Source organism: Antechinus flavipes, chromosome 5 (assembly GCF_016432865.1).
Source record: "Antechinus flavipes isolate AdamAnt ecotype Samford, QLD, Australia chromosome 5, AdamAnt_v2, whole genome shotgun sequence".
Taxonomy (NCBI): Eukaryota; Metazoa; Chordata; class Mammalia; order Dasyuromorphia; family Dasyuridae; genus Antechinus; species Antechinus flavipes.
This window is the reverse complement of record NC_067402.1, coordinates 196,161,114-196,188,903: the sequence shown is the minus strand read 5'-3', so window position 1 is coordinate 196,188,903 and position 27,790 is coordinate 196,161,114. Positions and strand designations below refer to the sequence as shown.

At 35.3% G+C, this 27,790-nt stretch overlaps 1 protein-coding gene across 1 annotated transcript in view; it reads left to right on the top strand.

Annotated features, from left to right (window-relative positions):
• KDM5A (lysine demethylase 5A) overlaps nucleotides 1–27,790 on the top strand; it is a 109,738-nt gene that overhangs the window by 66,149 nt on the left and 15,799 nt on the right. Inside the window, exons 20-26 of the mRNA XM_051961498.1 lie at nucleotides 1,760–1,898; nucleotides 10,670–10,849; nucleotides 11,520–11,681; nucleotides 14,690–15,241; nucleotides 16,355–16,498; nucleotides 23,316–23,475; nucleotides 26,756–26,976. Coding sequence (XP_051817458.1) covers nucleotides 1,760–1,898; nucleotides 10,670–10,849; nucleotides 11,520–11,681; nucleotides 14,690–15,241; nucleotides 16,355–16,498; nucleotides 23,316–23,475; nucleotides 26,756–26,976 — 1,558 coding nt within the window. The remainder of the gene's footprint in view (nucleotides 1–1,759; nucleotides 1,899–10,669; nucleotides 10,850–11,519; nucleotides 11,682–14,689; nucleotides 15,242–16,354; nucleotides 16,499–23,315; nucleotides 23,476–26,755; nucleotides 26,977–27,790) is intronic.

Genomic DNA, 27,790 nt, shown 5'->3' with positions numbered 1-27,790 from the left:
TTTTTTCATTGCATATGCATTAAACTCTCAGTTGGGGCTGATCTTGATGGTTGTGAATCAGAATTCATTAGCTATTGATGTACAGGATACTCTGCCAGGTGCTTTGGGGGGTACAAGTAGTTAATAATGTGGTTTCTATCTCCCCTCCAGGAGCTTACGGATTATTTGAGATATAAAGCCCACATACTGGAAATAATAAACACTGCCTATATTTAAGTATGACATAGGTGATAACGATCGGTCATTAAATATGATGAATTTTGAGCCCAGCTTCTTAACTGTGGTTCATCACCCCATCTGGGATCTCATAACTGAATGTGGGGGTTGCAAAATAATGATTTATTAACAATAAATGTTTGGTTTGTTTCCCTATTTTATATACCTCTATACCTAGGGTCACATAAAAATTTCTCCAGCAAAAAGAGGGTGTGAGAAAAAGTTTAAGAAGACCTGGTTTGGAGGATAAAGATCACTCACTGCAGGCCTGGGGAGGGGGTTGGTATTTTCTACTTTCAGTTGAAAGAAAAAATGATCCTTCATTAGTGATCTCCTCCTTATATATTCTTTATCTTGTCATATTCCCTCCTTTTGAGTGTGGTGAACAAAATAAATCCATAACAAAAACAATAGCTCCTTACCTATGCCATTGATCTTTTGTCATGCCACTTTCTCCCCTTTTCTTACTTTGTTCCACTTCTTCTTTTGCCCTGATCTTTTCCTGGCTTGGTTCAAATTTAGACCCTAGTTTCAGACTGCTTGGTCCAGACTTATTTCCTGTTTCATTGTAGGCTCAGGATATCAGGGAAGAAGCTTCAAGAGATGGAACTTGACCTGGGCCTTGAAGGATGGGTAGAATACAGATAGGTGGAAGGGCATTCCAGGTGGGAGGAGTGGTAAGAGCAAATCAATCAATAAGCATTTATTAAGCATCATCTTCTATGTGACAAGACACTTTGCTGGAGAAACAAAGCAAAAAAGTGAAGGCACTTCTTTCTGATATTGGATAGTCTATCTTTCCGATCTTTTATCAGGAAGATATGTGTATATCTAGCTCAGAGATGAGAATATGCAAAGTATTTGAGGGACAGTGAATTATCAGAGTGTTTGGAGTAGAGGTTTTATGTTGAAAAGGGCTAGTCATGAGAAAAATAAGCATTTGTATTAGAGTTATTGCTCCAAGTAGAACTCTTTTGTGATTCAGGCCTATTTATTGCTGCCTTTAATATTAATTAAAAGTGGCTAAATACAATTTTTTGTTCTATATATGGTCTGTAATTGATAATACATGATGACAGAAAATTATTTCCCTAAATTAATTTTCCTATCCCTTCTAATCCTCACTTTAAAAAAATAGGCTAATTCAAGGACAGGATGTGAGGCTCCTACATTGCTACCCAGTGTTGGAGTTTCAGCTTTATTTCTTTGGCTTGTCCTTTTGTTAATTATAGAATACTAGGGAAGGAGGTGATTTTAGAGGTCATCTAATTTTTTCCCCTTTCCTTTAGATAGGAGCATACTTAAACCATGGCTGGTAAATGATTATACTAATTTAAAATTATTTGGAACTTTAATATGTTCCTTCCTTGCATTACTAAGTGATATTTTGTAGTTAATATACCCCGGTGTTTTGTTTTTTTTTTTAAATATGTTACCTTTTCTAATTATCTGTGATTCATGTGTGAAGTTATCATGGATGCCTCATAAAAAAATGACTTACTGTTCTTCTGACTCTGTTTTTCTAATTATTTTCTTCTTTTAGACCTCGTCACAGCATGTCAAGCTTAGAAAGTATTGTGAATGAAGCCAAGAATATCCCAGCCTTCCTACCCAATGTTTTAGCCCTAAGGGAAGCCTTGCAAAGAGCTAGAGAGTGGACAGCTAAAGTAGAAGCTATTCAGGTAAGTATGCTGGACCAAATGGCTTGTGTTTGTTTCTTCTTATCCTAAAAATAAATGAATATTGTGCTCTTGTCAGCTCCTCATTTATTCTCTACAGCCATTATTCTAAACCTTTTTGTCACAGCTCAAGTCTAGTTGCATCGTACTGCCATACTTCTGGTCAGCCTCCTTAGCCTCCTCTTTCACTAATTGGGATTGCCTGATATCTCAATATATCCTCCTTTCATACCTGAAAAGAATTTGTGAGTGTCATTACTCATTCTCTCCTCCTAATCCAATCTAATAAACATGAAATGTCTATTTTGTGCCAGATACTATGCTAAGCTGGGAATGTAATTGGGGGGAGAGACAGATAGACAGATCCACCCTGCTCTTAAGGACCTTACATTCTAATGGGGGGAATAAAACACACAAAAAGAGGCTGGATAGGTGACAAAAAGTAGTACCAAGTTTGGGGGTATCTAGTTGAATGGAGTTTAAATAGTAGATAGGCATGACAGTAGATAGAAAATGGAATGAACTTCAGAGTCCAGTTTCTGCCCTGTATAAAGGAAAGCATTAAAGTAGTTTTGGTACATCATCAACCCTTCAGTCAGAGGAGTTTGAAGGTTGAGGGAGGTAGTGTCAGTCCAGACTTGAGTTAGCAAACGGTGAGATTTCAGTGTGATGAATTTAACCTAAGAGGAACAGCTTGTCCTCTGAAGTTGAAACCAACCAAGGCAACAGATGTAAAGTTGCCTTGTTTTCTTATTACAGCTAATCTCTCTCTTTTTTTCATTTTTAGTCCCTAACAATTAGCTTTTCTTAGGCATCTTCAATTTTTCCTTCTTACTAATTCCTTCTCATTTGCCTACAGACTTACTTAGGTCCAATCCTAAAAATAGTTTTCTCTTGATTCTTTTGCCTCTTATTTTTCTTCCCCTTTACTACCAAACTTGTTGAAAACATACCTGCTTTCTCCTTGCCATAAGTAGCCTGGTCAAATTAAAAAATATAATTCTTGGATAAAATTTTTTTAAAAGTTATTGATGATCCTGAAATACTAGCGATGTATCTTAAAACTTCTTTGATCTCTTTGTAGCTTTTGATCACTATTGAAAACCCCCTTCTAACCTCTCTTCCTTTGGATTTGGAATACCATATTCCTCTGATCTTCCTATCTCTCTAAATATCTTTCCAGTTGTTCATCTTTCTAATATCTGAAAAGTTCTGTATTCTCCAGGATTTTGTCCTTAGCCATCTCTGTTTTTACTCTTGGCATTCTCATTTATATATTCCTTTAGTTTCAACTATTTTTCTTCAGCACTTTTCAGAACTTGCCTACCAGTTCCGGCCACCTATAGAATATTGATTCTGTGAACATTTGTTAAGTACCGTTTTGTGTAAAATATTGTGCTAAGTGCAGGAAAATAAAAAATTTAAGTAAGACCCTATGCTCTTGTAGACTTTAAAGTTTGTAGGGTATAAGACAAAATCATGGATAATCATAATAAAAAATGTATTATTGAAGAACCAAGTATTTTATGAGTTTTGGCAGGTAAGAAAGTCATTAGCAAATGTGATGATAAGGAAAGGCTTCATGAAAGAGGTTTCCTTTCTTTTGGACTTTTAAAAGATGGGTAGGAATTCAGAAGGCAAAAAAGGGAAATGAGAATATCAGGTATTGAGAACAATATGAGCACAAGGACAAAAATAGGAAAGTTCCAGGAACCGAGAGCAATACAGTTTGTCTGGAATATAGTTTGTGTAGAAGGTAGCAGAATGAGAAGACTGGAAAGCTAGAGTGGTCTTTAGTTTTCAAGAACCTAATCTCCCTCACAGAAGAGAAATTAAGGGGCTCAAGGAATGCCTCTTCACTTGGCAAATTTTAAGGGAGAATAAACCCACTTGTACCTGGAGATGAAGGATGGAATTATGTCCAGAAAGGGAGAAAGGAAGGAAGAAGGACCTTTGAATACTTAGAGCTAAGAAATAGATGTGTAGTTCTTTGTAAGGAGAAGGGGGTTGGATGCTTTGAAGAGGAAGCAGTTGCTTATCCTCCACAGGTTCTAATTAGGTGAGAAAGGTCTGAGGTCTTCTGGGGGTATATATCTAAGAAAAGAAGGAAAACCTTACAAGACTCACATCTGATAATTAGTAGAGGTACAAATGAAACTCCCAGAAGAAATCTAGAACACATGGCTGAAGATTACAGAGTATTGGGCAAGAAACTTAAGACTTTAGAGTTCTAAGTAGCGTTTTTATCACTGCTACTAATTGGTGGTAGGCAACCAAGGTGATCAAGAGTCTTTGAATCCATGTCATGTGAGGACTGATTGAAAGAACTAGGAATGTTTACCCAGGATGAGGAAAAAACTCAGAGGAACCTGATAGTTGTCATTAAGTATTTTTAAAGTTATCATGTGAAGGAGAAATTAGATGTGTACTGATTAGACTCGGAGGGAAGAACAAGAAGTAGGACTGAAGTGGTCTGTCTTAAAAGGAGATGGGTTTTTCCTTCTTGGAGGTCTTCGAGGTGAGCTGGAGAATCATTTGTCTGGTACGTTGCTGTGATGGTTCTTCTAAGTTCCACTTTAGGTTGGACTAGGTGACTACCAAGCTTCCTTCCAGCTCTTAACATTTTTTGAAATCAGAGACTTCACAAGAGAGGAGCAGATTTGAGAGATGAAATGCTGGTAATGAAGAGAATGTTCAAGAAGGAAATTTTTATTTTTGGACCCTAGTTTAAAAGGAAATGACAGGAATATAGTGCATATAAAAGAGCTTGTAAATTTTTAAAGAGCCTGACATATTTAATCAAAAGATTTTAAGCAGAAAAGGTAGAAGAAAGAAGAAAAATGTACCTATGCTATATGATATCCAGCCTAGAGATTTATTATATAAATCATTCTCATTCCCAAATTAAACAGTCTAGCTGAAATGGCCTTCTTATTTTTCCTTATATACAATATTTTACCTCCCATCTCTCTGTCTTTGTACAAGTTATCTCCCATGTATGCCTGGAATATGCTTCTTCCTTCTTTCTATCTCTTGGAATCCTATTTAACATCTAACTGTCCTCTTGCATAAAGTCTTTATTATTTCTCTTCTTTCCCCCAGTTACTAATGATCCCCTGAAAAAAAATTACCATGCATTATTTTGAATAAATGTTATATGTCTCCACTACGTGTTGGAGGCAGGATTTGAGGCCTGACTCCGAAGTCAGCTTTCTCTCTACTATGTCATACAAACTTTCAGAAGCCATGTTATTAGTGTAATATCCTGTAAACTAGTATTGTTAAACTCAAATAGAAATAGATTTCTGAATCTGCATTTTGACTTAGAAAATCACAAAATAATATTTTTGCTATGTTGTATTTTTGTTTATTATGTTAAATATTTTCCAATTATATTTTAATATAATTTCCTGCTGACTGTTAGTTTGGCACCTCTGTTATAGACCACTTAAGCAAAATTAGAAATTCCTATAGGAAATGTGATCTTTCCATGAGTGTGTGATAATATTAATAATGGAGGGCTTCATTTATTTGTTAAATACTTTCATTTATTTATTATTTGCAAAAGCTTTCACAAAGTTAATAATGACATATTTTGTGATGTGTTCATACTTCAGAAGTTAGAATCAACAAAAGGAAGTTCTATTTAGAATCTGATTTTCAAAAAAAAAAAAAGGGAAAAACTGGTTGCTGTTATACACATGATTGGAACCTTGGAAGGGAAATAGTCTTTTTATGATTAGTAGTAGAAGAAAGGAAGACTGGGCACAGTGTCACATAATACTGGATTTTCTCTCCTTTATCCTGTATAATTGTTAAGATTTTTCTTTTGTATAGATCCAGTCGTGTTACTTCTCTGCTCAGAAATGTTCTTTAGTTTCTTATTGCCTGCTATACAATTCAGATTTCACAGTATTCAGAGAAAGGGGAAAGGGGCAGGATCCCATGGTATAGGGGAAAGGGAGCATGGAAGGAGTGAAAAGTTCTCAAGAATAAAATTCTGAAGAGAGAAAGAGAGAATTTCATTGAGGACTCATTGTATAAGTTAAATAATGTGGATATTCAGGAATACCTCAACTAATTAAAAAAAAACAAACAATTTTTATAGAATATGAAAGCAAGACCAACTAATGGAGGTTGACTCCAAAATATGCCGTGGTTCCATGAGAATATATCAGGAGGGCAAAGGCTCAAGATGGGCTGTTTCTGGACAAGAAAAGCTAAGGACAACTAAAAGGATTTTTTGTTGTTTTGCTTTATCAACAAGTCCTTAAGATGATAACTGCTAACAAAAAGAAGGTATAATTGATAAATTCTTATTTTATTTTTGTTCCGAATAATCTTTGAACTGGACAACAGAACAAAAATGGCTAATAGTGAATTTATATTAAAGACAAGTAGGGAGAACATAAGAGAGCACGTTGTTCTTGAATTCAGGTCATCAGGCCTAAATAGATTACATTTTGGAGGAATTAGGAGATGTCATTAGTTAGCTTTTGCCAGTTTTTTTCTTCAGTGGTATTTTATCTTTCCATTTACATGTAAAGATAGTTTTCAACATTCACTTTTGTAAGTTGAGTTCCAAATTTTTTCTCTCTCCCTCCTCTTACCTCTCCCTTTACCTCTCTCCTCCCCAAGTGAATGTCCATCAATTGACAATGGCTGAATTAGTTATGATATATGAATGTAAGAGAATATTATTGTTCTATAAGAAATGATGAGAAGGTTGATTTCAGAAAAGCCTGGAAACCTGAGTGAAGTGAACAAAACCAGAACACTGTACATAGTAACAGCAAGATTATGTGAAAATCAACTGTGGTAGATTTAGCTCATATCAGCAATATGACAATCCAAGACAGTTATAATAATTAAGATTTTTCTTTTGTATAGATCCAGTCGTGTTACTTCTCTGCTCAATCTGATATAGATTATACATGTACAATAATTTTAAACATCTTTCCATATTTATCATGTTGTGAAAGAAAAATCAGACCAAATGGAAAAAAAAAACACAAGAAAGAAAAAGCAAACAAAAAAAGGTGAAAATAGTATGCTTTGATCTACATTCAGTCTTCATAGTTCTCTATCTGGATGCAAATGGCATTTTCCATCCCAAGTTTATCAGATTGAGCAGAGAAGTAACACGACTGGATCTATACAAAAGAAAAATCTTAATTATTATAACTGTCTTGGATTGTCATATTGCTGATATGAGCTAAATCTACCACAGTTGATCTTCACATAATCTTGCTGTTACTATGTACAGTGTTCTGGTTTTGTTCACTTCACTCAGGTTTCCAGGCTTTTCTGAAATCAACCTTCTCATCATTTCTTATAGAACAATAATATTCTCTTACATTCATATATCATAACTAATTCAGCCATTGTCAATTGATGGACATTCACTCAGTTTCTATTTCCTTGACACTACAAAAAGAGCTGTTATTGACATGTGTACGTGTGCCTCCTTTTCCCTCTTTTATGATTTCTTTGGCATGCAGACCCAGTAGTGACACTGCTGGATCAAAGGGTATGCACAGTTTGATAGGGTAATTCTTTTTTATGTATGAGTTTGACTAAATAATTGACTAAATAATTACCTCTGAAGTAGTTACCAGATTAAGAGATTTTCTGGTTTCACTTAGTCTAAATTTAGGTCCCAAATTGACCTTATCCCTTAGACCTGTTCCTTGCTTTAGTTTTATTATTTCTGTTAGTAATACTCTTATTTTCTTAGTCTTGCATATGCCCTTTCCAGATCCATTGTCACTACTGTATAAGTATAGATCCTCATTTTTGCCCACCCAAGATTATTAAAAATAGTCTCTTAAAAGATCTTCCATCTTTATTTTCTTTTTCTTCTTCTTCATCCTTTATAACTGTTAGGTTTTTCTTTTGTGTGGATCCAGTCATGTTATTTCTCTGCTCAAAAAATTTTTTTTACAGACACTTAGCACTTCCTAGCTGTGTGATCCCGGGCAAGTCACTTAACCTCAATTGCCTCAGCCAAACAAACAAACAAACAAAACTTCTTTAGTCTCTTATTGCCTGGTGATGACAATTCATACTAATAAGCTTGGCCTTCCACAACTTGGGGCCATCCTATTTTTATAATTTTATATCATAGGATTACCATCAAACATGATATCCTTTGGCTAGATTGAACTACATTTCCTCAGATGTATCCTGTGTTTACGTGCCTCTTCTCAGGAATGTTTTCTGGAATGTTCTTCCCACTTTCAACCTGTTGAATTTTTAATCCATCTTTTAAAATGCCATTTAAATGCTATCTTCATAAATTGTTATTTTGTTTTTGTTCTTTCTTCCGAAGAAAAGAAACCTTTAGACTGGAAAGCAGAACAAAAATGGCTAATAGTGAATTTATATTAAAGGCAAATAGGGAGACCATAAGAGAGCACATTGTTTTTGAAGAGTTCAGTCTCTGGAAGAGACCTTTCTTTTGACTGACAATGATTGTTTCTAACACACACACACACACACACACACACACACACACACACACACGCGCCCATGCGCGCATATTCACAGAATCTTAGACTTAGAAAGGACTTTAGAGATGATCTGGTTCAACCCACAACTGAGTTGTTTAGTTGTTACACTTTGTGTCTGACTCTTTGTGACGACATTTGGGATTTTCTTGGCCAAGATACTGGCCATTTCCTTCTCTACTCATTTTACGGATGAGGAAACTGAAGCAAACAAGGCAACTTGTTCAGAATTACATCTAGTAAATATATGAAATTAGATTCGAAGTTAGATCTTCCTGACACCAGATGCTCTGGCATTCATCTCTTGCACCACCCAGCTGCCTCAACTGAATAAGAATCCCCTTTAAGGCCTACCTATCAAATACTTACCCAGACTTTGCTTGAAGGACTGGATTTGTAGCTTATTTCAAAAACTTAATAGGTGTTTGAGCATGGGCAGGTCATAACCTCTGTGCCTAATCTGTATGTATAGTGCCCTAAGGATTGCTGTGAGAGTCAAATAAAATAATATATTTAAAGTATTTTAAAAATTTTAAGGCACCCTGTTATTGTTAAATTTTCAAATATCAGTAGCTCAGCTTCCTTGGATTTGACATTTTTAACTCGTGTTGCATGTTAAATAGTGGCATGGCTTAAGTGCTAAGGAATCTTAATATTCCAATTTGTAGTGTCTTTGAAGCAGACAATGTTTCTTAAGGCAAATAATTAAGTTGGAATGGAATTTAAAGTGGGCCTAGAATATTACAGTAATTTTGTAAATGAATAATTCAGTGTTAAATCATGAGCCCTTAATTAGTAAAATTTCTCTCATGATAAAGAGCTTGACCAAGCCTACCTATTTCCTAGAATACATTGTTATTGTGTTAACTTGGGTCCATCTGGTTCACATGCCTTATTTAACATATTAAGAAATTTAGACATAGAAAAAGATAAGTAATGTGGCCAAGGTATCATAATTAGCATACTTCAGCATTTGATCTTTCCTATTATTCATGTCAGTATATCTTTTCAGTAGTGCAAATTACAGTCCTTATCCTCTTATCCTATAACTCTCACCTATACCATTCAGGGAACTTTTTATTTAGTGCTTATTTAATCTGCTGTAGACTTAGCTCTTGGCCTCTTGGGTATTATTAGAACTAATCATTAATTTTCTCTTTCTCTCATTTCATGATTCTCCTATCTCCTTTTCTACTGACACTGTCTCTTGTATTGACCCCCTACCATGCACTATATATAGTACAGCCTTACTTGCCTGCTGCTATTTTTTACACACAATATCTGTAATCTTCTTGCCTTTATGTGAGTTGTTCCCTGTGCCTGGATAGCTTTTTCTCCTTACCACTGACTATTAGAATCTCCACTTTCTTGGTTCAAGCATCACTTCCTCCAGGAGACCTTCCTTGGTTTTCTCAGTTGCTAACACCCCCTCCAAGATTACCTTTCAACTCTCTTGTATTTATCTTGTATGTTTTGCTGTTTAGATGTTGATTTCCCCTTTACAATGCTTCTGGGTGTTTTTTGCCTTGCTTTATATTCTCATTGCTTGGTTTGGTGCCTGGCACATAATAAGTGGTTAAGAAATGGCTGTGGATTGATTTTGGTATCTTTTATGTTTCTTTTTGTGCCAGTAAATTGTAGTTGTGTGGTGTAGTTATTAGCATGCTAGCTTAATTTTAACATTGCAGTCTGGTCATTTTTTTGTTCCCACTCTGACTCTACTTCAAGACCAGCTAAGTCCCTTGAAGAATGACATCCTTTTTATCTCTTTCTCCAGGTATAATTCCTAAATTCATGTTAAAATTCCTTTTCGGGAGAATTTTTCCACATTTTTTGTTTGCTATCATTTCTTATTTCTATACTCAGAAATATTTCAGCAGTCTGTTTCATAAGAAATCTAGCTTAACTCTTTAATTTCTTCTTCAACTCAATCCTTTCCTTCTAAGAATCAACTAATCAAGAAATATTTTAAATTTCTACTGAGACACTATAGTAAGAATTCTCTTTCCCCTTCACTTCCTTCTCAACCTGTATTCTGACAGTGCTTTCATTTCCCCAGTAATGTTTGCCACAAACATCTTGGTACCAATCTCAATTTTTCTGATTTTTATCAATTATAATTTTGTGTCATGTAAATTACTGATATATTCTAATTTATTCATGAGCATTATAAGGAATGATATAAAAAATTTACTCCAGACTCTTGGAAAATACCTTTCAGCAATAGACTATTATACTAAACCAAAAGGTTTTTTATTTTTTCAGAATGGCAGCAATTATGCTTACCTAGAGCAACTGGAAAGTTTGTCTGCCAAGGGACGGCCTATCCCAGTTCGACTAGATGCCCTGCCACAAGTGGAGTCACAAGTAGCAGCTGCACGAGCATGGAGGGAACGTACTGGGAGAACTTTTCTAAAAAAGAATTCTAGCCACACTCTGTTACAGGTGAGCAGCAGTGTTGCTGGAAGGAGACAACATTTTGACTTACTTTCCTTGGTGATTCAAAATCTGTAAGGGTTTTTGATACTGTAGGTTTTATTATTTTAGCATGAAATTAACTTAAAGGACAGTTTTTCCTCATCTGTTTTTAAGTCATGTGTTCTAAGAACCACTTGCATTAGTATCAGACATTGTCATGAAATTTCCATTCTCAAGCTGTTTTACTTACTGTTTTTATATGTTCAGTTGTTGCAGTCATTTCTGACTCTTTGTGACCCTATATGGGGTTTTCTGGGCAAAGATACTGGAGCAGTTTGTCATTTCTTTTTCTAGCTCATTTTACAGATGAGGAACAGAGGCAGATGGGGTTAAGTAAATTGCCCAGAGTCACACAGTTAGTGTTTGAAGCCAGATTTGAACTCAGCAAGAGGAGCTTTCCTGGTTTCAGACCTAGCATTTTAGGCACTATGCCACCTAGCTGCCCACTGCTCTTAAGAATATATATTCATATCCTTTTTGATATAGTAAAGAAGAAGATACTTTTATGGTAATTGGCCTGACAGATAATTATATACTTTGATCTCTAAACATAAAAAGGTCTTGTATAGGGATAGAACCCCTTCTCTTTCAGTTTCTTATTCTTTATGTTCTACTTTTTTTACACTTTTTAAAAAAGGTACTAAGTCCTCGAACTGATATTGGTGTTTATGGAAGCAGCAAGAACCGAAGGAAAAAAGTAAAAGAACTAATGGAGAAGGAGAAGGAGAAAGATATTGACCTTGATCCTCTGAGTGATCTGGAAGAGGGATTAGAGGAAACTAGAGATACAGCGGTGGTGGTAAGGGTTTCATTTGAAGAATTCTGTCTTTAAGGTATAATTATGTATGTATATGCATAGACATGTAAAGGTTAGTTCTATCAGTGTCTATAAATTGGTTATTTCAACCTTCCCAATAAATTTTGGAGGGAAAATATTTTTCCCCCTTCTCTTTAAGATTACTTCTTCCATCTTTACTCTGGACTCCATCTTTCCCATCTTTTTAGGATTTTTGGTCCTACAAATATTTCCTACTTCTTAACCATCTTAAATATCTTTCTGCATAAATTACCTTCAAACATAATTGGGCACTTCTTTTCCAACTCCCCTGTCTTTTTTTTTTTTTTTTAAAAGAAAGAAAACAAAATTTGATCTTGCTTCCTTCTTTAATTACTGACCTCCTTATTCTTTTTTTTTAATTTTCTGTTCTCTTTTCTTTGAACTTCTATTGTACATTAAGTACTACATAGTTTTACATTTTCATGTATGATAATTTTTGCATTTCCAACTAGTTATATTGAAGATTGGGGATCATGTCTTATAGTACTTATTTCTTTCCCATAGTGTTTAACACTGCATAGTAAATACTCCATATATTTGATTATCTAGATTACAGAAAAAGGAAACTATTCTTCATTGTTTAGTTCCTTATTTTATAATTTAATTTTTTATTTTGAACTTAAATGCTAAAAAGGAACATTATTTAGCATAATGCAAAAAATGTAATCATAAATATTATTTTCATACTTCTTTTTAAAAAAATGAATAAGTTCCATGTGTTATAATAAATTCCATGTTACTTTAAGAATTCTTTTTCTTATCTATGCTTTCTTCTATTTTCTTTTGTACATTTAAAATGTTTGCATGACCTTTTCTTTTTTACTACTCTTAAGTCTTTCCTCTCTCCTTCCTAGTTAAAAAACTTGAGAATTAAAAGTAAAGCAGTAACTTATAAAAAGTAAGTATAGTCAGACAAAACAGATCTAAAAAAATGTATGGGTAGTGTTTCAGAAGACTGCTTGTGGATCCACTATCAGCTAGGTAGGAAGCTCTGTTGGTTCATATTATAGATTTGCCTTTGTCTGGAATTCCTGTCCTGCTCTGAAGTTGTATAAGCTGCAGACAAGCCTAGGAGCTGGAATTGGATCCTGTACTATGCCTGGGGATCCTTGAAAGAAAAGAGAATTTAGTGGAAAAGAAAATTGACTTCCATTTTGGATATTTTGAATTTAAGATTGTATGAGACATTCAGTTTGAGAAATTTAATAAACCAATGAAGATATAGGATTGGAAGCCCAGCATGTGATTGGAGCCTGGATAAGTAGATTTGAATATCATAATCATAGAAATGATAACTTAATCCATGGGATCTTTTGGGATGTCCCAAGTGAAGTAGTATAGACAGAGAAGAGTTGAGGGCCCATGACAGAACCCCAGGCTAGCTACCATTCATGGGTATAACCTGGATAAAAATTCAGCAAAGTACACTGAGAAAGCAGTCAGATTGGTTGCAAAAGAACTAATACAGAGGTAGGAAGGAATCTGGAGAAAAGAAAGTACTAGAGAATAGGGTGATCAAACATATTGGAGGCTGCAGGAAAGTCAAGAAGTATGAGGGCTGAAAAAAGGCATTGGCCTTTGACAACAAAGAGAGCATTTGGACGCCATACTATATAGATTAAGAGAATGAAGGGAAAGATAGCTCATAGGGATTGATGAATAGAGGGAGGGCTTTTTGAGAATAAGGGAGACATGTATTTGTAGGCAGTAGGACAGCAGCCAGTGTTCAGAGATGGAAGATAAATAAGAGGGGAGATGATAAAAGGAACAATCTGCTGGGAAAACAGGAGATAATGGAAGCATTTGTGTATGAAGAGGGTTTTGTTCTGGCAAAAAGGTCTGCCTTTTCATGTGAGACTATGGTGAAGTAGCTGATAATGGCAAAAGGCATCTGGGTGATATGAAAGAAGGAGAATGGAAAAAGAGAAAGCTCTTAGTAAATGATCTCAGTTTTCTCAGTGATCTGTGAGGCAAGATTCTCAGCTAGGAAAGTAGGGGAAATTGAGGATGGATGGTTTTTGTTGGTTACTTCCTTTTTAATGGTCACCTCCTTAGTTTCTAGTTCTTTGATTTTCTTTTCTCTTTCCCCTTTCAAGATTAGGAAGTTTGTTATGCATTGTATTATTCTTTCCTTAGTGTTATCTTCTCTTAACTCTCATTTTCAAACCCCCACTCTTGACTTTGCTGTATTTCTACATTGTGTATTTATGTGCACATGTGTATGTGTTCATCATTTCAGATAATAAGGTTCATCAGATGACTGTTTTCCCCAACCCCTTTTTCTGCATTTGTGTATTCTCACACCTTGAAGCTACCATTTTTCCCTCTCAAAATCTTCCTAATAAAATAATAAACTAATACTGTTTTCAAAAGGAAAATATATTTGAGATTAGATTAAAAGGAAGGGAATAACATGTGCTAAGCATTCTTCTAAGCTCTTTACAAAAATTGTCTCATTTGATCCTCACAACAACCCAATGAGGAAAGTGTTATTGTTAACCTCATTTTACAGTTGAGGAAACTGAAGTAGACAGAGGTTGAGTGACATGCCTGTACCACATAGCTAGTAAATCTCTTAGGCTGGATCTCAGATGTTCCTGACTATAGGCACCATGTTCTATCCACTGTTATTTTATGAAACATGTAATCCAGTTTTGGAAAAATAGTTTTAATTGATCAGATTTGGTCATGCTGCTTTATGTAGAAATTGAAAGATGTTAATGGATTTAATTTTTTTATAACTTTGTCAAGAAGAGCTCAGACCTTTTTTCAGTGATGTCATGTCAGTCATCAGGCGTGAGTGATCAGGACAGGAGGAAACTCTCCCTAATTTATAGAAAATGGATTGATTTTAGTAGAATGATGCTTAGACTTTTCAGTCTAACAATCATGCTTTGATCTCAACCCTGCCATGTGTCCTGTGTATTACAATGATTCCCCTTTTTCAGTAAAATGTTTGTTTTGCACAGGTGGCAGTATTCAAAGATCGGGAGCAGAAGGAAATTGAAGCCATGCATTCTCTCAGGGCGGCTAACTTAGCTAAGATCACTATGGTGGATCGGATTGAAGATGTAAAGTTCTGTATCTGCCGCAAGACAGCAAGTGGGTTTATGCTTCAGTGTGAGCTCTGCAAAGACTGGTTCCATAGCAGTTGTGTGCCCCTTCCCAAAACAAGTTCCCAGAAAAAAGGATCCAGCTGGCAGGCCAAAGAAGTAAAATTTTTGTGCCCTCTCTGTATGCGCTCCCGAAGGCCCCGATTAGAGACCATCCTGTCTCTCCTAGTGTCCCTGCAGAAATTACCTGTGCGACTGCCTGAAGGAGAGGCTCTCCAGTGCCTGACAGAACGTGCCATGAGTTGGCAAGATAGAGCAAGGCAGGCACTGGCCACAGATGAACTGTCATCTGCTCTAGCCAAACTTTCTGTGTTAAGCCAGCGTATGGTGGAGCAGGCAGCCCGAGAGAAAACTGAAAAGATCATCAGTGCTGAACTCCAGAAAGCAGCGGCCAACCCTGACTTACAGGTAAATATAGTATGTTCATCTTTTATCCTAAATTAAATGATGACATTTGTCTCTGTGTGATTGGTAAATTAAATCTGAAATACACTATGTTTCTACCATCTAGTCTAGAGAGGCACCTGTGATCTACTAATTACTATGAAGCAATTATGAAGCCATATTTCTGCTTGTTTAGGTCAATGATTTGAATCTACTCACGCCAAACTTTACAAAAAGCAGGTGACTGGTCATTGAGTCAATAATTCAGTTTCTCATGTCACCAAGATCCTGTTAGTGGTCAGTACAAGTATACCTGTGGCTTAAGACCTATTGTTAGCTTCAACTAATAAATTAATAATTACAGGATTAGTCTTGACAGCAGTATATGCATGGATCTTTAACATACATTACCATATAGTTAATGAGATAGAAATACTTTAATTGAGACAAAAAGTCTCAAGAGAGGTATGTGGATGCTGGCCCATTAAGAAGACTAGTTCAGAAACAATCTCTGATCTGGTTAAGGCAATGCTCTTGCAATGTTCCCACCCAATTTTATAGATTAAATTGCACACTGAATGCTAACCTATGTTAGTGAATAGGAGTTTCAGTGATAAAGAAGGAGGGAACGGGGAAGTAGGGGAGAGATAGAAAGGGAGAGATTGTTACTTCATAGCAGAATGAGATGTAAAAAGTTAGCTTATATTCAATTCATCTATTTTCTTTTACCATGTCTACTAGGAGGTAATTGGTTAGTGACTGCTATATCAATAGTAACAAAAGAAAGATTTTGTTACAAAATTATTAACTGGAGGAAATTGTTGTAATCATGTAAGTATAATATTTGTACATTGAACTACATAACTAAAACTATGTCCATATTGTAGAATTAAGGATTATAAATGTGATTTTGAGAGTTGAAAGTAACTATGCAAAGTTCTTTATAGTAGTATTGATTCTGGAGAGATTTTACCATATAGATCTCTTTCATGTATAGCTTGGCATTATAAGCACAAATAGAATGTAATTACTAGCTATTGAAGCTATCCCAAAGTTATTCCCCCACCTTAAATATAGTTCATTTCCATGGATCTAGTCAGAAATTTTCTTTCTTCATTCTGGTATTGTTATACTTAGGGACATTTGCCTGGCTTCCAGCAGTCTGCTTTTAATAGGGTTGTAAGTAGTGTGTCATCTTCCCCTCGGCAAACCATGGACTATGATGATGAAGAGACAGATTCTGATGAAGATATTCGGGAGACATATGGATATGACATGAAGGTAATTAAGTAGGTCATATTAAACATATTATCAACTAAACATGTTAAAAAATCTGACAACAGTGATAATTAAAGGTGAAAAATTAATTTCTCATTTGAGTCTATCCCACAATTATGCAATCTCTTTAAAATCCCAATTTTTAAAGTTATTTGTACTTGATGTTTAGACACTCTGGGGAAAGCACGTACTTTAGTTCCTTAAAACTTGTGAGGCTAATTTACCACAATTTTGTCTAGGGTTATGAGACCTAGTCCAATTATTTGATCCTCTTACTCAGATCCTATTTTCATGATGCAAGTTATATATTATTTCAAAGATAGATAAAATCTAGTCCCTTAGTAAGGATATATAAAAGGTAATATTATTTCAATGATTGATTATATTGACATCAGCATACTCATTTCCAAACATTGTTGGTGACAAGGTCCTCTTAGAATGCAAGTATTATACTGAATTGTGCTTCATTATTTGTTAACACAAGTTGCCTAGTTCTTCATTTTTTTAACTAGCAGTGGCATCTGTGTCTGAAAAGAATATTTGCTGGGTCAAAATAAGCCTTCATAATTATATACATAATCCAGAAGCTGTTACTTTTTTGAAGCAGGACATTTTCCAAAGAACTTCTAAATCCTTCCCTCCTTCCTTCCTTCCTTCCTTCTCTCTTCTCTTTCTCCCTCCCTCCCTCCCTTCCTCTTTTCCTTCCTTCCTTCCTTCCTTCCTCCCTTCCTTCCTCCTTCCCTTTCTTCTTTCCTCCCCCCTTCCCTCCCTCCCTCCTTCCTTCTCTTCCTTCTTTTTCTTCCTGTCTTCCCTCTTCCATCCCTCCCTTCTTCCTTCCTTCCCTCCCTCCTCTTCCCTCTTTTTCTTCCTATCTTCCTCCCTCCTTTCTTCTCTCTTTCCTATTAAATTCCCTTTTGTTTTCATTGTATAGAATGGTTGGGCAATGTGAATTCCATCTGTAGTAAAATTGAAACTATCACATGTGTGCCCCTACAAAAATGTCTACTAGAAAATAATTTTCATGAACTAACCTGAATTCTAATTTTTCATGAAAGAACCTTCATTTGTATGGATTATAGCCTTCATGAAGATTGGATTACTAGTGTAAGTAAACCTGAGCATCATGATCGCAGAAATCAAGACTAATGATAGGATCTTTTCCCAAGCCATTCCATTTTAATTGCTCAGACTTGTACTAATGACCACTTGCCATTAAAGTCATTACTCTGACTCATATAGATGTCCCGAGAGAGTGACTTTTTAACAAACTCTCAGGTTCTGGTTCAGTGTCTAGCTCTTGCTTTCTTGGACTACCAAGAATATCTATCCACTTAATTTTTAGTTGACAAGGACACACATAATGAACAGATTCTATAGAGGTTAATAGTTGTAAATGATATAGGACTTCACAAACTATAATATATGTATTTTGGAAGTAGAATGTCACTTACTAGAAATCCAAGATCATTTCTGCTACATATTGGGAAAACCCTTTGTAGAAGGGGGTTAATACAGTGCTTAGCACATACGAAGTCCTTCATAAAAACTTTTTCATTCACTAATGTTCAACAGTACTCAGGGAAAAAAAGCTAATCTCTGGACCAGATCTGATAAATTCCTTTTAATACTGAAGCCAGAGGAGTCATACTTGGCATTATATAATATTCTATAGCAGCTAAGCAGCTCTCATCAGCTATAACATAGAGTGGCTAGATAAAGCAATGAAGATTGCTTTGAAGCAGTTTGGTAAGCTGAAAAGAAAACCCTTCGTTGGTCATTGTATGATTAATGCCGGGGATGAGTTTTGGCTCATTTGATTCAGATGAGCTATGGATTAATTGGTATTGCACTGTTTTGGTTTAGGGGAATGTATTGAATTGGATAATCTGAAGTTCTGTTAACTTTGAGATTATGTGATTCTTGCCTAAGATCTCTTTTGTGCTGGTTGATCACTTTGCTGAATTTCCTTCCTGGTTTTTGGGAGGAAGGTATCAAAAAGTTTCAGATTGTGTTTGAGTTAGTGATACTTTTGAAGGTTTAGCATATTGGCAGAATAGTGACAAGAATGTTAGGGTTTTAGGAGTAATCTTACTTTGTTATTCTGATCCCATTAGGCATTTGCTAATTGGAATACTTGTTATATAGTAGAGATTTCATTTGACAATTCTGCACTGTGGAACATTTGGCTATAAAACAGAAGCCATGCCACCAAACTAATGACTTCTTTTGTATTATTATTTCTATATCATAATGATTTGAGTTTAATATTTTCTCTTAAGGAAAAGACCTTTTATTCATCTGAGAAAAAGGTTGAAGTAGTTTGTGCAGAAATAGAATTTTGATCAGTCATTTTGACCACAATTGTCATGACATGTCTCAAATTGCCCAATCAAGGTTTCTTCTGTGTCTTGTTTCACTTCACTTCATTTCCCATTAACTTTACTTAGGAAGACAGGGATAGTAATGTACTATTTGGAGTTGTGAATTGGTATAATCATTCTGTAAAGTAATTTAGAATTGTGTGAAAGCACTGACACATGCTGATCATCTATAGAATTGCATTGCTAGGTATATACCTAAGGTATATGACAGATGACAAAAAGAAAGGCTTTATCCATTTACACCAAAATAATTATAACTACACTTTCTATAATAGCAGAATGCTTGAAAGTTAATAAATATTACTTTGTTGTAAGAAAGAATGAATATGATGAATATAGAGATTGAATTGATGCAAAGTAAAAGTCCATAGATCCCAGGAAAACGTTCCACAATGACTGTTACATTTTAAATGGAAAAAAACTACAACAAAAAAATTGACTGAATGCAGTGAAATATGATGATCCCAAAGAAGATAGATGTTTCTCTTCTATCCTAACTCCCTTCAATCCTCATTCCTCCTTTCTTGGAAGAAATAGGGGATTATGAATGTGAAACACTGTAGATAATGGTAGACTTTTCTCAATAGCTTTCATTCTGCTAACTTTTTTCTTTTTTTTATTATTGTTATGATATGTCCCTCTGGGAAAGGAAAGGGAGGAGGAAGTACAGTGAGAAATGTAAATGATGTAAAAAGAAAAGATATTAAAAATTTATTATTTCCCCTTAAGTCATTTGGGATTAAGTGACTTGCCCAGGGTCACACTGCTAGTTAAGTGCCTATGATTAAATTTGAACTCAGGTTCTCCTGACTCCAGGTCTGGTGTTCTATCTACTGCACCATCTAGTTGCCCCTAAAATGTTATTTTAAAAATCTTTAAAGGACCATAACTTGCGTGCATAATCACCTTTTGATGATTCAGAAGTGATTAGAAGGAATTCTGTGGTTCTTTGTTTACCACATTGTGTAACTTGGCAAAATTTGGTTTCTTGAGTATAGTCCTGATGGATATAATGATGTGTCAACTGCTTCATTTTTTCAGCCTTCTTCCATTGTCCCTGGAGCATTCTCTTTGAAAGTTTATAATTCTTAATAATGCTTTTATGTACTTTTTTAAGGGGTATCTCATTTTTAGACATTTGGCTGACCCTTTATTCTCACTGTCCTATGCATATCATAAACATATTTCAAACCTTAGGAAGTTTGATAACAAATGGCACCACAACAAAATTCACTAATTGCTCATCTTAATAAAATAAAAGGCATATCTTTAATATGGAGACTCATTTATATTTATCTTTTCCCCTGATTAATACTGAGGGATCTTAAACATTGTTTGAACATATTTCTAGGTATTGGTTCCAACTGGCACTATAACTCTACTTAGTATCAAATCACTTGGTATTAACCATCCTTAACTCTGTTTGTGTGTGTGTGTGTGTGTGTGTGTGTGTGTGTGAGAGAGAGAGAGAGAGAGACACCCTTTTTTTCCCATCTGTAGTTGAAATTGTGATTGTAAGATTTTGTGTTCAATTTTTTTCTCCCTCTCTCCCTTACCTTTTCCTCCCCAAGACAGCAAAAAATCTGATATAGGTTAAAACACATAAAATCTTTTAAAATTTATTTCTGTATTTGTCATGTTGTACAAGAACCAAAAGGAAAAAAACCAGAAGAAAAAAAAGCAAATAGAAAAAGGTGAAAATACTATGCTTTGATCCACGTTCAGTCTCCATAGTTCCGTCTTTGATGCAGATGGCATTTTTCATTCCACATTGTTGGAATTGTCTTAAATTGCCATATTGCTCAGAAGAGCGAAGTCCATCACAGTTGGTCAGGATATGCCTTTTTAAAAATTTTATTTTCAATATCATATCCTTGACAAATCATCTATGGGTGAACATTTCTATATACAAAGAACAGAAAAAAAGATTGTCTATAAAACTGCAAGTCTTCCTTTGTGCAATTATTTTTTTAAATAGTATCTACTTTTTAAGTTTCATCCATATGCATTCTTTTATGTATTTCATTGATATTCCTTTTTAAAATTGCATCACTGTTCCACTTCACTTATCCCAAGATTGTTCTCCTTTATTACAAATAATATAATCAAACAAAACAATTTTTTGTTGTGTTGGTTAAATCTGGAGTGTCAAGTGAATTTGGTATATTATATCCTGTATATATTATATCCTGTATCTACTGTCATTGACTCTGTCAAGAGATAGCAAGTGTACTTCCTCATCATTTACCTGGATTAATGGTTGGTCCTTGTCTTGACCTGAGTTATAAGTCTGAAAGTTGTTGTCTTTTACAGTGTTGTAGTCAGTATAGAAATTGTTTCTCTGGTTCTGATCACTTCACTCTCCATCAGTCCACACGGTTTTCTCCAAGTTTCTCTTTGTTTTTTTCATAATCTTTTATGATATGATAATATTCCATCCTATGCATAAACCATAATTTGTTCAGCCTTTCTCCAGTTATTGGGCAACTCTGTTTCTTGTTCTTTGTTAAAAAATATTGATCTGTCTTAGATCTTTTAGGGATATAAGCCTTCTAGGGCAGCTGGTGGCACAGGGAGATAAGAGTCTCAGGCCTGGAGTCAGGATAATGTGCTAGCTGCATGACTCTGTCTCAGTTTACTATGAAATGAAATAATAAGCACCCACTGCACATGGTTTTCAGGATGTGCTTAATGAGCACAGTGCCTGACCCAGAGTAAGTACTATATAAATACTTAATCCCTTCTGCTCTTTGGATCAAACTACCAATTGCTTTTCTAAATGGATGACCACTTAAGGAGTGAACTACCACTAGTAATTCATCAGCATTTGTAAACATGCCTTTCATAGGGATACAATTCAGTCTTTTAATCACCTTTGTCAATTTTAGTCATGTGGGATTGGCTGAAATTGTTTTCCCTTTGCAGAGTATTTCTTTAATAAACTTTTCTGTTAAATTCTTCCACTTTCATTTTCATAATTCTTTTTTGGTCTTTTCATTTTGAAAGTTTAGCAGAAACTCCCACCACATGAATGGGAGAAATGAATAAAACCAGGCAGATAAGAGAGAATAACTTCTAATTGTTGATAAAAAGTCCCTGGAGTATAAGGAAGGAGTTGTACATTCTCCTTTGTTTGAAATTTTGTAAGTTAGGTTTTCATGTAATGCTGGAGAAAGTGAGGCAGGATAAAGATTAGAGAGTTTTTAATATTTTGTTTGAAAGGGAGAGATTTACTGGGACCAAATGGATCCATGGTTTGGTCTTGGGGCTGAATAAGAAACATCATCTCCAACAATCCAGCATCCAGCAGCTCGTGAGCTTCCCATGAAGTATATATGCACATGGCTTTAAGGGACCAGGGGTAGACCAAGGCAGGAGTGGAGTCAGAGTACTGAGAACTGGAATGGACTATCAATAGAGTTCTGACATGGTAGGGAGAGGTACAGGACATTCTGATAAGTTGGGATCAAGAAGAACAATGACAGAATAGGGGGAGGCACTGGATATTCTGATAAGTAGGGTAAGGTCTGGGGTCATGATGTCTAAGACAGGTAGTCTTTCTCCTTATCTGAATCATGATGATTAGGAGGGAGGAATGGTATTGCAGGATTGAGCAGAATAATTAGGAACTGAGGCAGAACAATTCAGGGAAACCCAGGCAGGACAATTTAGGGAAACTGAGTCAGGACAATAAAAGGGAACTGTGGCACAACACTCATATAGGGAGAATCCTTTACGTCTTGTTTTTATGTTTTTTCTTTAGTGGAATTAACGGGACATTGTTTTCTTGAATCACTTTTATAGACTTTCTCACAAGTATTCTTTTCTATAACTACTTAACTATTTTCTAAAGAATTTCCAGGAATGCTAAAATTAAGATTATTCAAGATAATTTGAACTCTCCTGCTCATCAGATATAACTTGACTACTGCACAGTCTGTGGCTTCAGGGTTTTTAAAAATTTTGATGTGATTTTGATATAAACAGATAAAATCTGTACTAAGAGTAAATGAAAATAGCAGAACAGTGCTGTTGTCTATAAAATCCCCATCCCCTAAGACTATATCGAGAATATTACTTCCTCTTTTAAATGAAACCATTTCTTATTAAATTTTAAGAATTTCTTTATCTCACACAGAAATATCGATGATATTATATTGTAAGGTGTAGAAATCAGTATGCTTTTAGATCTTTTATATAGATTTTTGAAGGTTTGCTGAGGTTTTTGTTGTTGTCGTTGTTTGCTTAATACTATACAATTTTCCATTTTTCTCCAAAAATTGTTTATTTTTAGTATGCTGCACAAAGCTGTAAATTTGATATGCAATGATAGATTATTGATATTTTCTATAGGAAGCTACAGTGCTGTAATCATCATTTAACAATTTAGTCATAAGCCAAGTTTACTTACCTTTACATTCTCTGGGTTTCTTCTTTAGGATACTGCCAGTGTAAAGTCTTCTAGTAGCTTGGAACCCAATCTCTTTTGCGATGAAGAGATCCCTATTAAATCTGAGGAGGTGGTGACCCATATGTGGACAGCACCATCATTCTGTGCTGAACATGCATATTCGTCTGCTTCAAAGAGTTGTTCTCAAGGTATTATTCCTCTATTTTTACATGTGGGGAGATGAACCTAAAGCCAAAGAAGAAAAACATTGTTTTAATTAAAGTTGATCAAAATTGTGCTTTATAAATTGTCGATTATTGATCAGTGTACTAAATGTGATTCCTAGTCTGAATAGTTTGTCTATCCTTGAATTTTTGGGAAATGGTAGAACATATCTGATGAGGTTTAGATTTGGGGAATCCAAATGAAATTAGGGTTACTGGTGGTTAGGGAGTTAAATGAAGTCTAGTGGCAGGTTCGGGGTACAGCATAGGTTTGGCTTCCCTACATCCCTTGGGATTCAGCACAAGGGTAGGGAGTTTTGGGGAACTCCCTTCTAGTGGCGCAAGCAGTTCTCTGTAAAGGAATTTACAAACCCGAAAACTTAAATTGATAAAAGAAGTTTACTATGGGGATAGGAAGTAAGGTTAAAATCTAGTTAAGGAAATAGGTGAGGATAAAGAGAGAAAGGCATTGGAAACAGTATTCCAGTAGGCAGAAGCTCCTTGGGATGCCAAGCATAGGACTGGCATGTTTGGAACCTCTGCTAAGAGAGGATTTTAGTTTGGCTCATTTTATAATGAGAGATTTAGCTAAAGGGGGCCTGTGGGTGGAGTCCCAAGTTAGCTCAGATCCGATGGGGGTTGTGAGAGTCCAAGGTGACTCAAATCTGGTAGGGGCTGAGACAAGCCCAGATCTCCTATTGGAATTCAAAGGGATGCTTTTGACCAGAATTTGTGAATCACTGGTGCAGGTTTCCTGAACTGATAATGCATCAGCCAGGAGGGGTTGGGAGTAATCTGAATCACAAATCAATCTGAAAGGATTACAAATCAGTTGCTTAAAGGGACCACAACCCACTTCAATATCAGGTAGAATATGTAGTGAAAGTGAATCAGAAGGTTTCAATTCTAATTCATAGTGTTGTAGAATTTTAGAATAAGTCTAACTGCCCTCTTTTTTTTCTTTTATTAAAAAAAAATAAGAAAAAAGAAATACAAAGCAAAATAAAACAAAAGAGAACATTGTCATGTGCCCAGCAGAACATCAGGGAAGATCAAAATATATAACATCAAATTACGTGTTCAAGAAAGTGTGTGTGTGTGTGTGTGTGTGTACACTTTTAAACTTTATTCTTTTTTCCCCCTTTCATCTGCATCCCATCCTATCCCCAAATAGGCTATTGTTAAGAAAGGATATATTTATGTATATCTTAAGTACACACACACACACGTATACCTAAGTACACACACACACACACACACACACACACATACATGGTCTCTCCCTCCCACCTACACATATGTATAGCTTTCCTATTTCTGCTGATCCTTTGCTTTCTCCTAACTTGCCTTGCTATTAACCTCTTCCACCCAAGGATCCCTCCCTTGTTTTCTTCTCTCGCCCTTTGTTTCCCTGTTCCCCATCCTTCTTCCCTATTTCTTTCTTTCTTTCTTTCTTTCTTTTTTTTTTTTTAATAATTATAACTTTTTATTGACAGAACCCATGCCTAGGTAATTTTTTACAACAACATCCCTTGCACTCACTTCTGTTCCGACTTTTCCCCTCCCTCCCTCCACCCCTTCCCACAGGTGGCAAGCAGTCCTATACAAGTTAAATATACTAGTATATATCCTAGATACAATATATGTGTTCAGAGCAAAACAGTTCTCTTGTTGCACAGGAAGAATTGGATTCATAAGGTAAAAATAACCTGGGAAGAAAAACAAAAATGCAAACAGTTTACATTCATTTCCCAGTGTTCTTTCTTTGGGTGTAGCTGCTTCTGTCCATCATTGATCAATTGAAACTGAGTTAGATCTTCTCTTTGTTTAAGAAATCCACTTCCATCAGAATACATCCTCATATAGTATTGTTGTTGAAGTGTATAATGATCTCCTGGTTCTGTTCATTTCACTTAGCATCAATGCATGTAGGTCTCTCCAAGCCTCTCTGTATTCATCCTGCTGATCATTTCTTACTGAACAATAATATTCCATAACATTCATATACCACAATTTACACAACCATTCTCCATTTGATGGGCATCCATTCATTTTCCAGTTTCTAGCCACTACAAACAGGGCTGCCACAGACATTTTGGCACATACAGGTCTCTTTCCCTTCTTTAGGATCTCTTTCTCCTTATTTCTTTATATATTTTGGATAGTGCCATACCCTGCGTGATATATATGTTAACTGCCCTCTTTTAATTCTCAGACTTCCTGACTCCATCCCTTGAGGCAGAACCTTCTTTTCTATAACTAAATGTTCTTGGTTTCTTCCTTTCCTTGTAAGACATTTTCCAGACCTCTTCACTGTCCTAGTTGCTTTGGACATGCTTTATAAATTTATTAATTCTCTTGATTAAAATATGTCAATCAGAAATCAACACAGTATTCTGGATATTTTCTTATCAGTGTGGAATTCAATGGGATTGTCTTCTTCCTTGATATGAATAATTGTACCTCCAGAATATAATTCCATCAATTACAATAATGTGGTTGAAGGAAACAACCTAGTTGACTAGGCCTTGCATTTTGTGGGCTAAGTAATTGTTAATTGTAAAGTAGCTGTATATTAGGTACGAGGCTGATAACTTTTTTTGTATATGTGCTGTGGCACTTAACTTTTCCCCAGTTTACATAAGGAAAATTAGAGGAACACAGTGATAAATAGTTGAAAAAATTCCTGAGGTGCTTTTGAAGGTTGAGGATCCATTTATCTGCTTTATAAAAAATATTAACAATATGAATCACAGATCGTAGAAAGTAGTCCCCAATAATAATTTGCTTTCTGGTCTTTAATGTATAATTATGAAAATGATTTACTGTATCCTTGATTTGGAATAGTAGCATCCTGAATCTTAGGATATACCTCAATAAGATATGTGTTAGTTTTATTTCTCTATAGTGACAACCAGTAGAGCAGAGAAGGTCACATACATCTTTTTATCTTGATTTGGAGAATAAATACTTTGCTTTGAAGTATAATTATATCTCTGGGGTTCTGTATTTGTTTATGATAAATAGTTTCAAAATCCTGAAAATCTTTGTTTTAATATTCATTTTTATATAGGAGGAACTGTGGATATAAAATATTTGGGTAAAGGTCATTTTATTTATTTCATGTTTTATTTTTGCATTAATCCATAATATTATACTTGTATTATCTAATGCTGCTACCAGGATTAAGATTTCCATTGCAAAAAATTTCTGTCATACATATGCTTTCTTGTGTTTTTTAACTTATTTGTTTCTGTTTGCAAAGGTTCCAGTACCCCAAGGAAACAACCCAGAAAGAGTCCTTTAGTGCCCCGAAGTTTGGAGTCTCCAGTCTTGGAGTTATCAGCTGGTGCTAAAGCCCAATTAGAAGAACTTATGATGGTTGGTGATCTCCTTGAGGTATCTCTGGATGAGACACAACACATCTGGCGAATCTTACAAGCCACACATCCACCCTCAGAGGATAGATTCCTTCATGTCATGGAGGTAGGTACTAATTTAAAACTTACTGAGTATTGCCAGTGGTGCTAAAGCCATAATAATAACTAACCTTTATACGGTACTTGAAGGTTTGCAGAGTGCTTTACATAAATTTAAATTATCTCATTTAAGCCTCACAGCATTCCTGAGCTGTGTAAGTCTAACAGTATTATAGTTTTCACTTTGCAAACGATGAAGCTAAGGCTTAAAAAAACTTAAGTGACTTGTTGATGAGATCACAGCTATTAAATATCAGAAGAGTGTTATGAACCTGTCTTCCTGTCTCAAGTGTGACACTGTACCACATTACCAAGCTTTGCTGGGGTTAAGAAGGTCTAAAACACAAGCAGGGGGTGTGGTGAAATAAAGGAGTAGCATATATGGGGGAGAGAGGCAAGACTGAAGAGAGAGAAAGAAGAGAAAAACTTTTAATAGGAGTGGAACAATATCACTAGCAGCATTCTTTGGAAAACTGTATTACAACTTTTGTCTATACTTAGTTTAGAAATTGGTCTTCATAAAATTAGTTCCAGTCTAGTTTTCAAATTCCTTAAATTAGTTTTTCAAAGCTTCACTCTATAAGAATTACTTTAATACTCCAGACTTTCTGATTACATATCTTCCAAATGATTATGACTGCTTTTTATTCATTAATTATATTGGTCCATAATTTTTTTTTAAGCTATATTTTTGGACAGTTTAGGGATCAATATTATATTTCCCTCAGAAAGGGAGTTAGGTAGTCTTGCTGTGTTTTGAAAACATCTATGTAATTTGAAGTTACTTCTTTAAGTTTTTTTTTTTAAATTTGTGAGTCCAT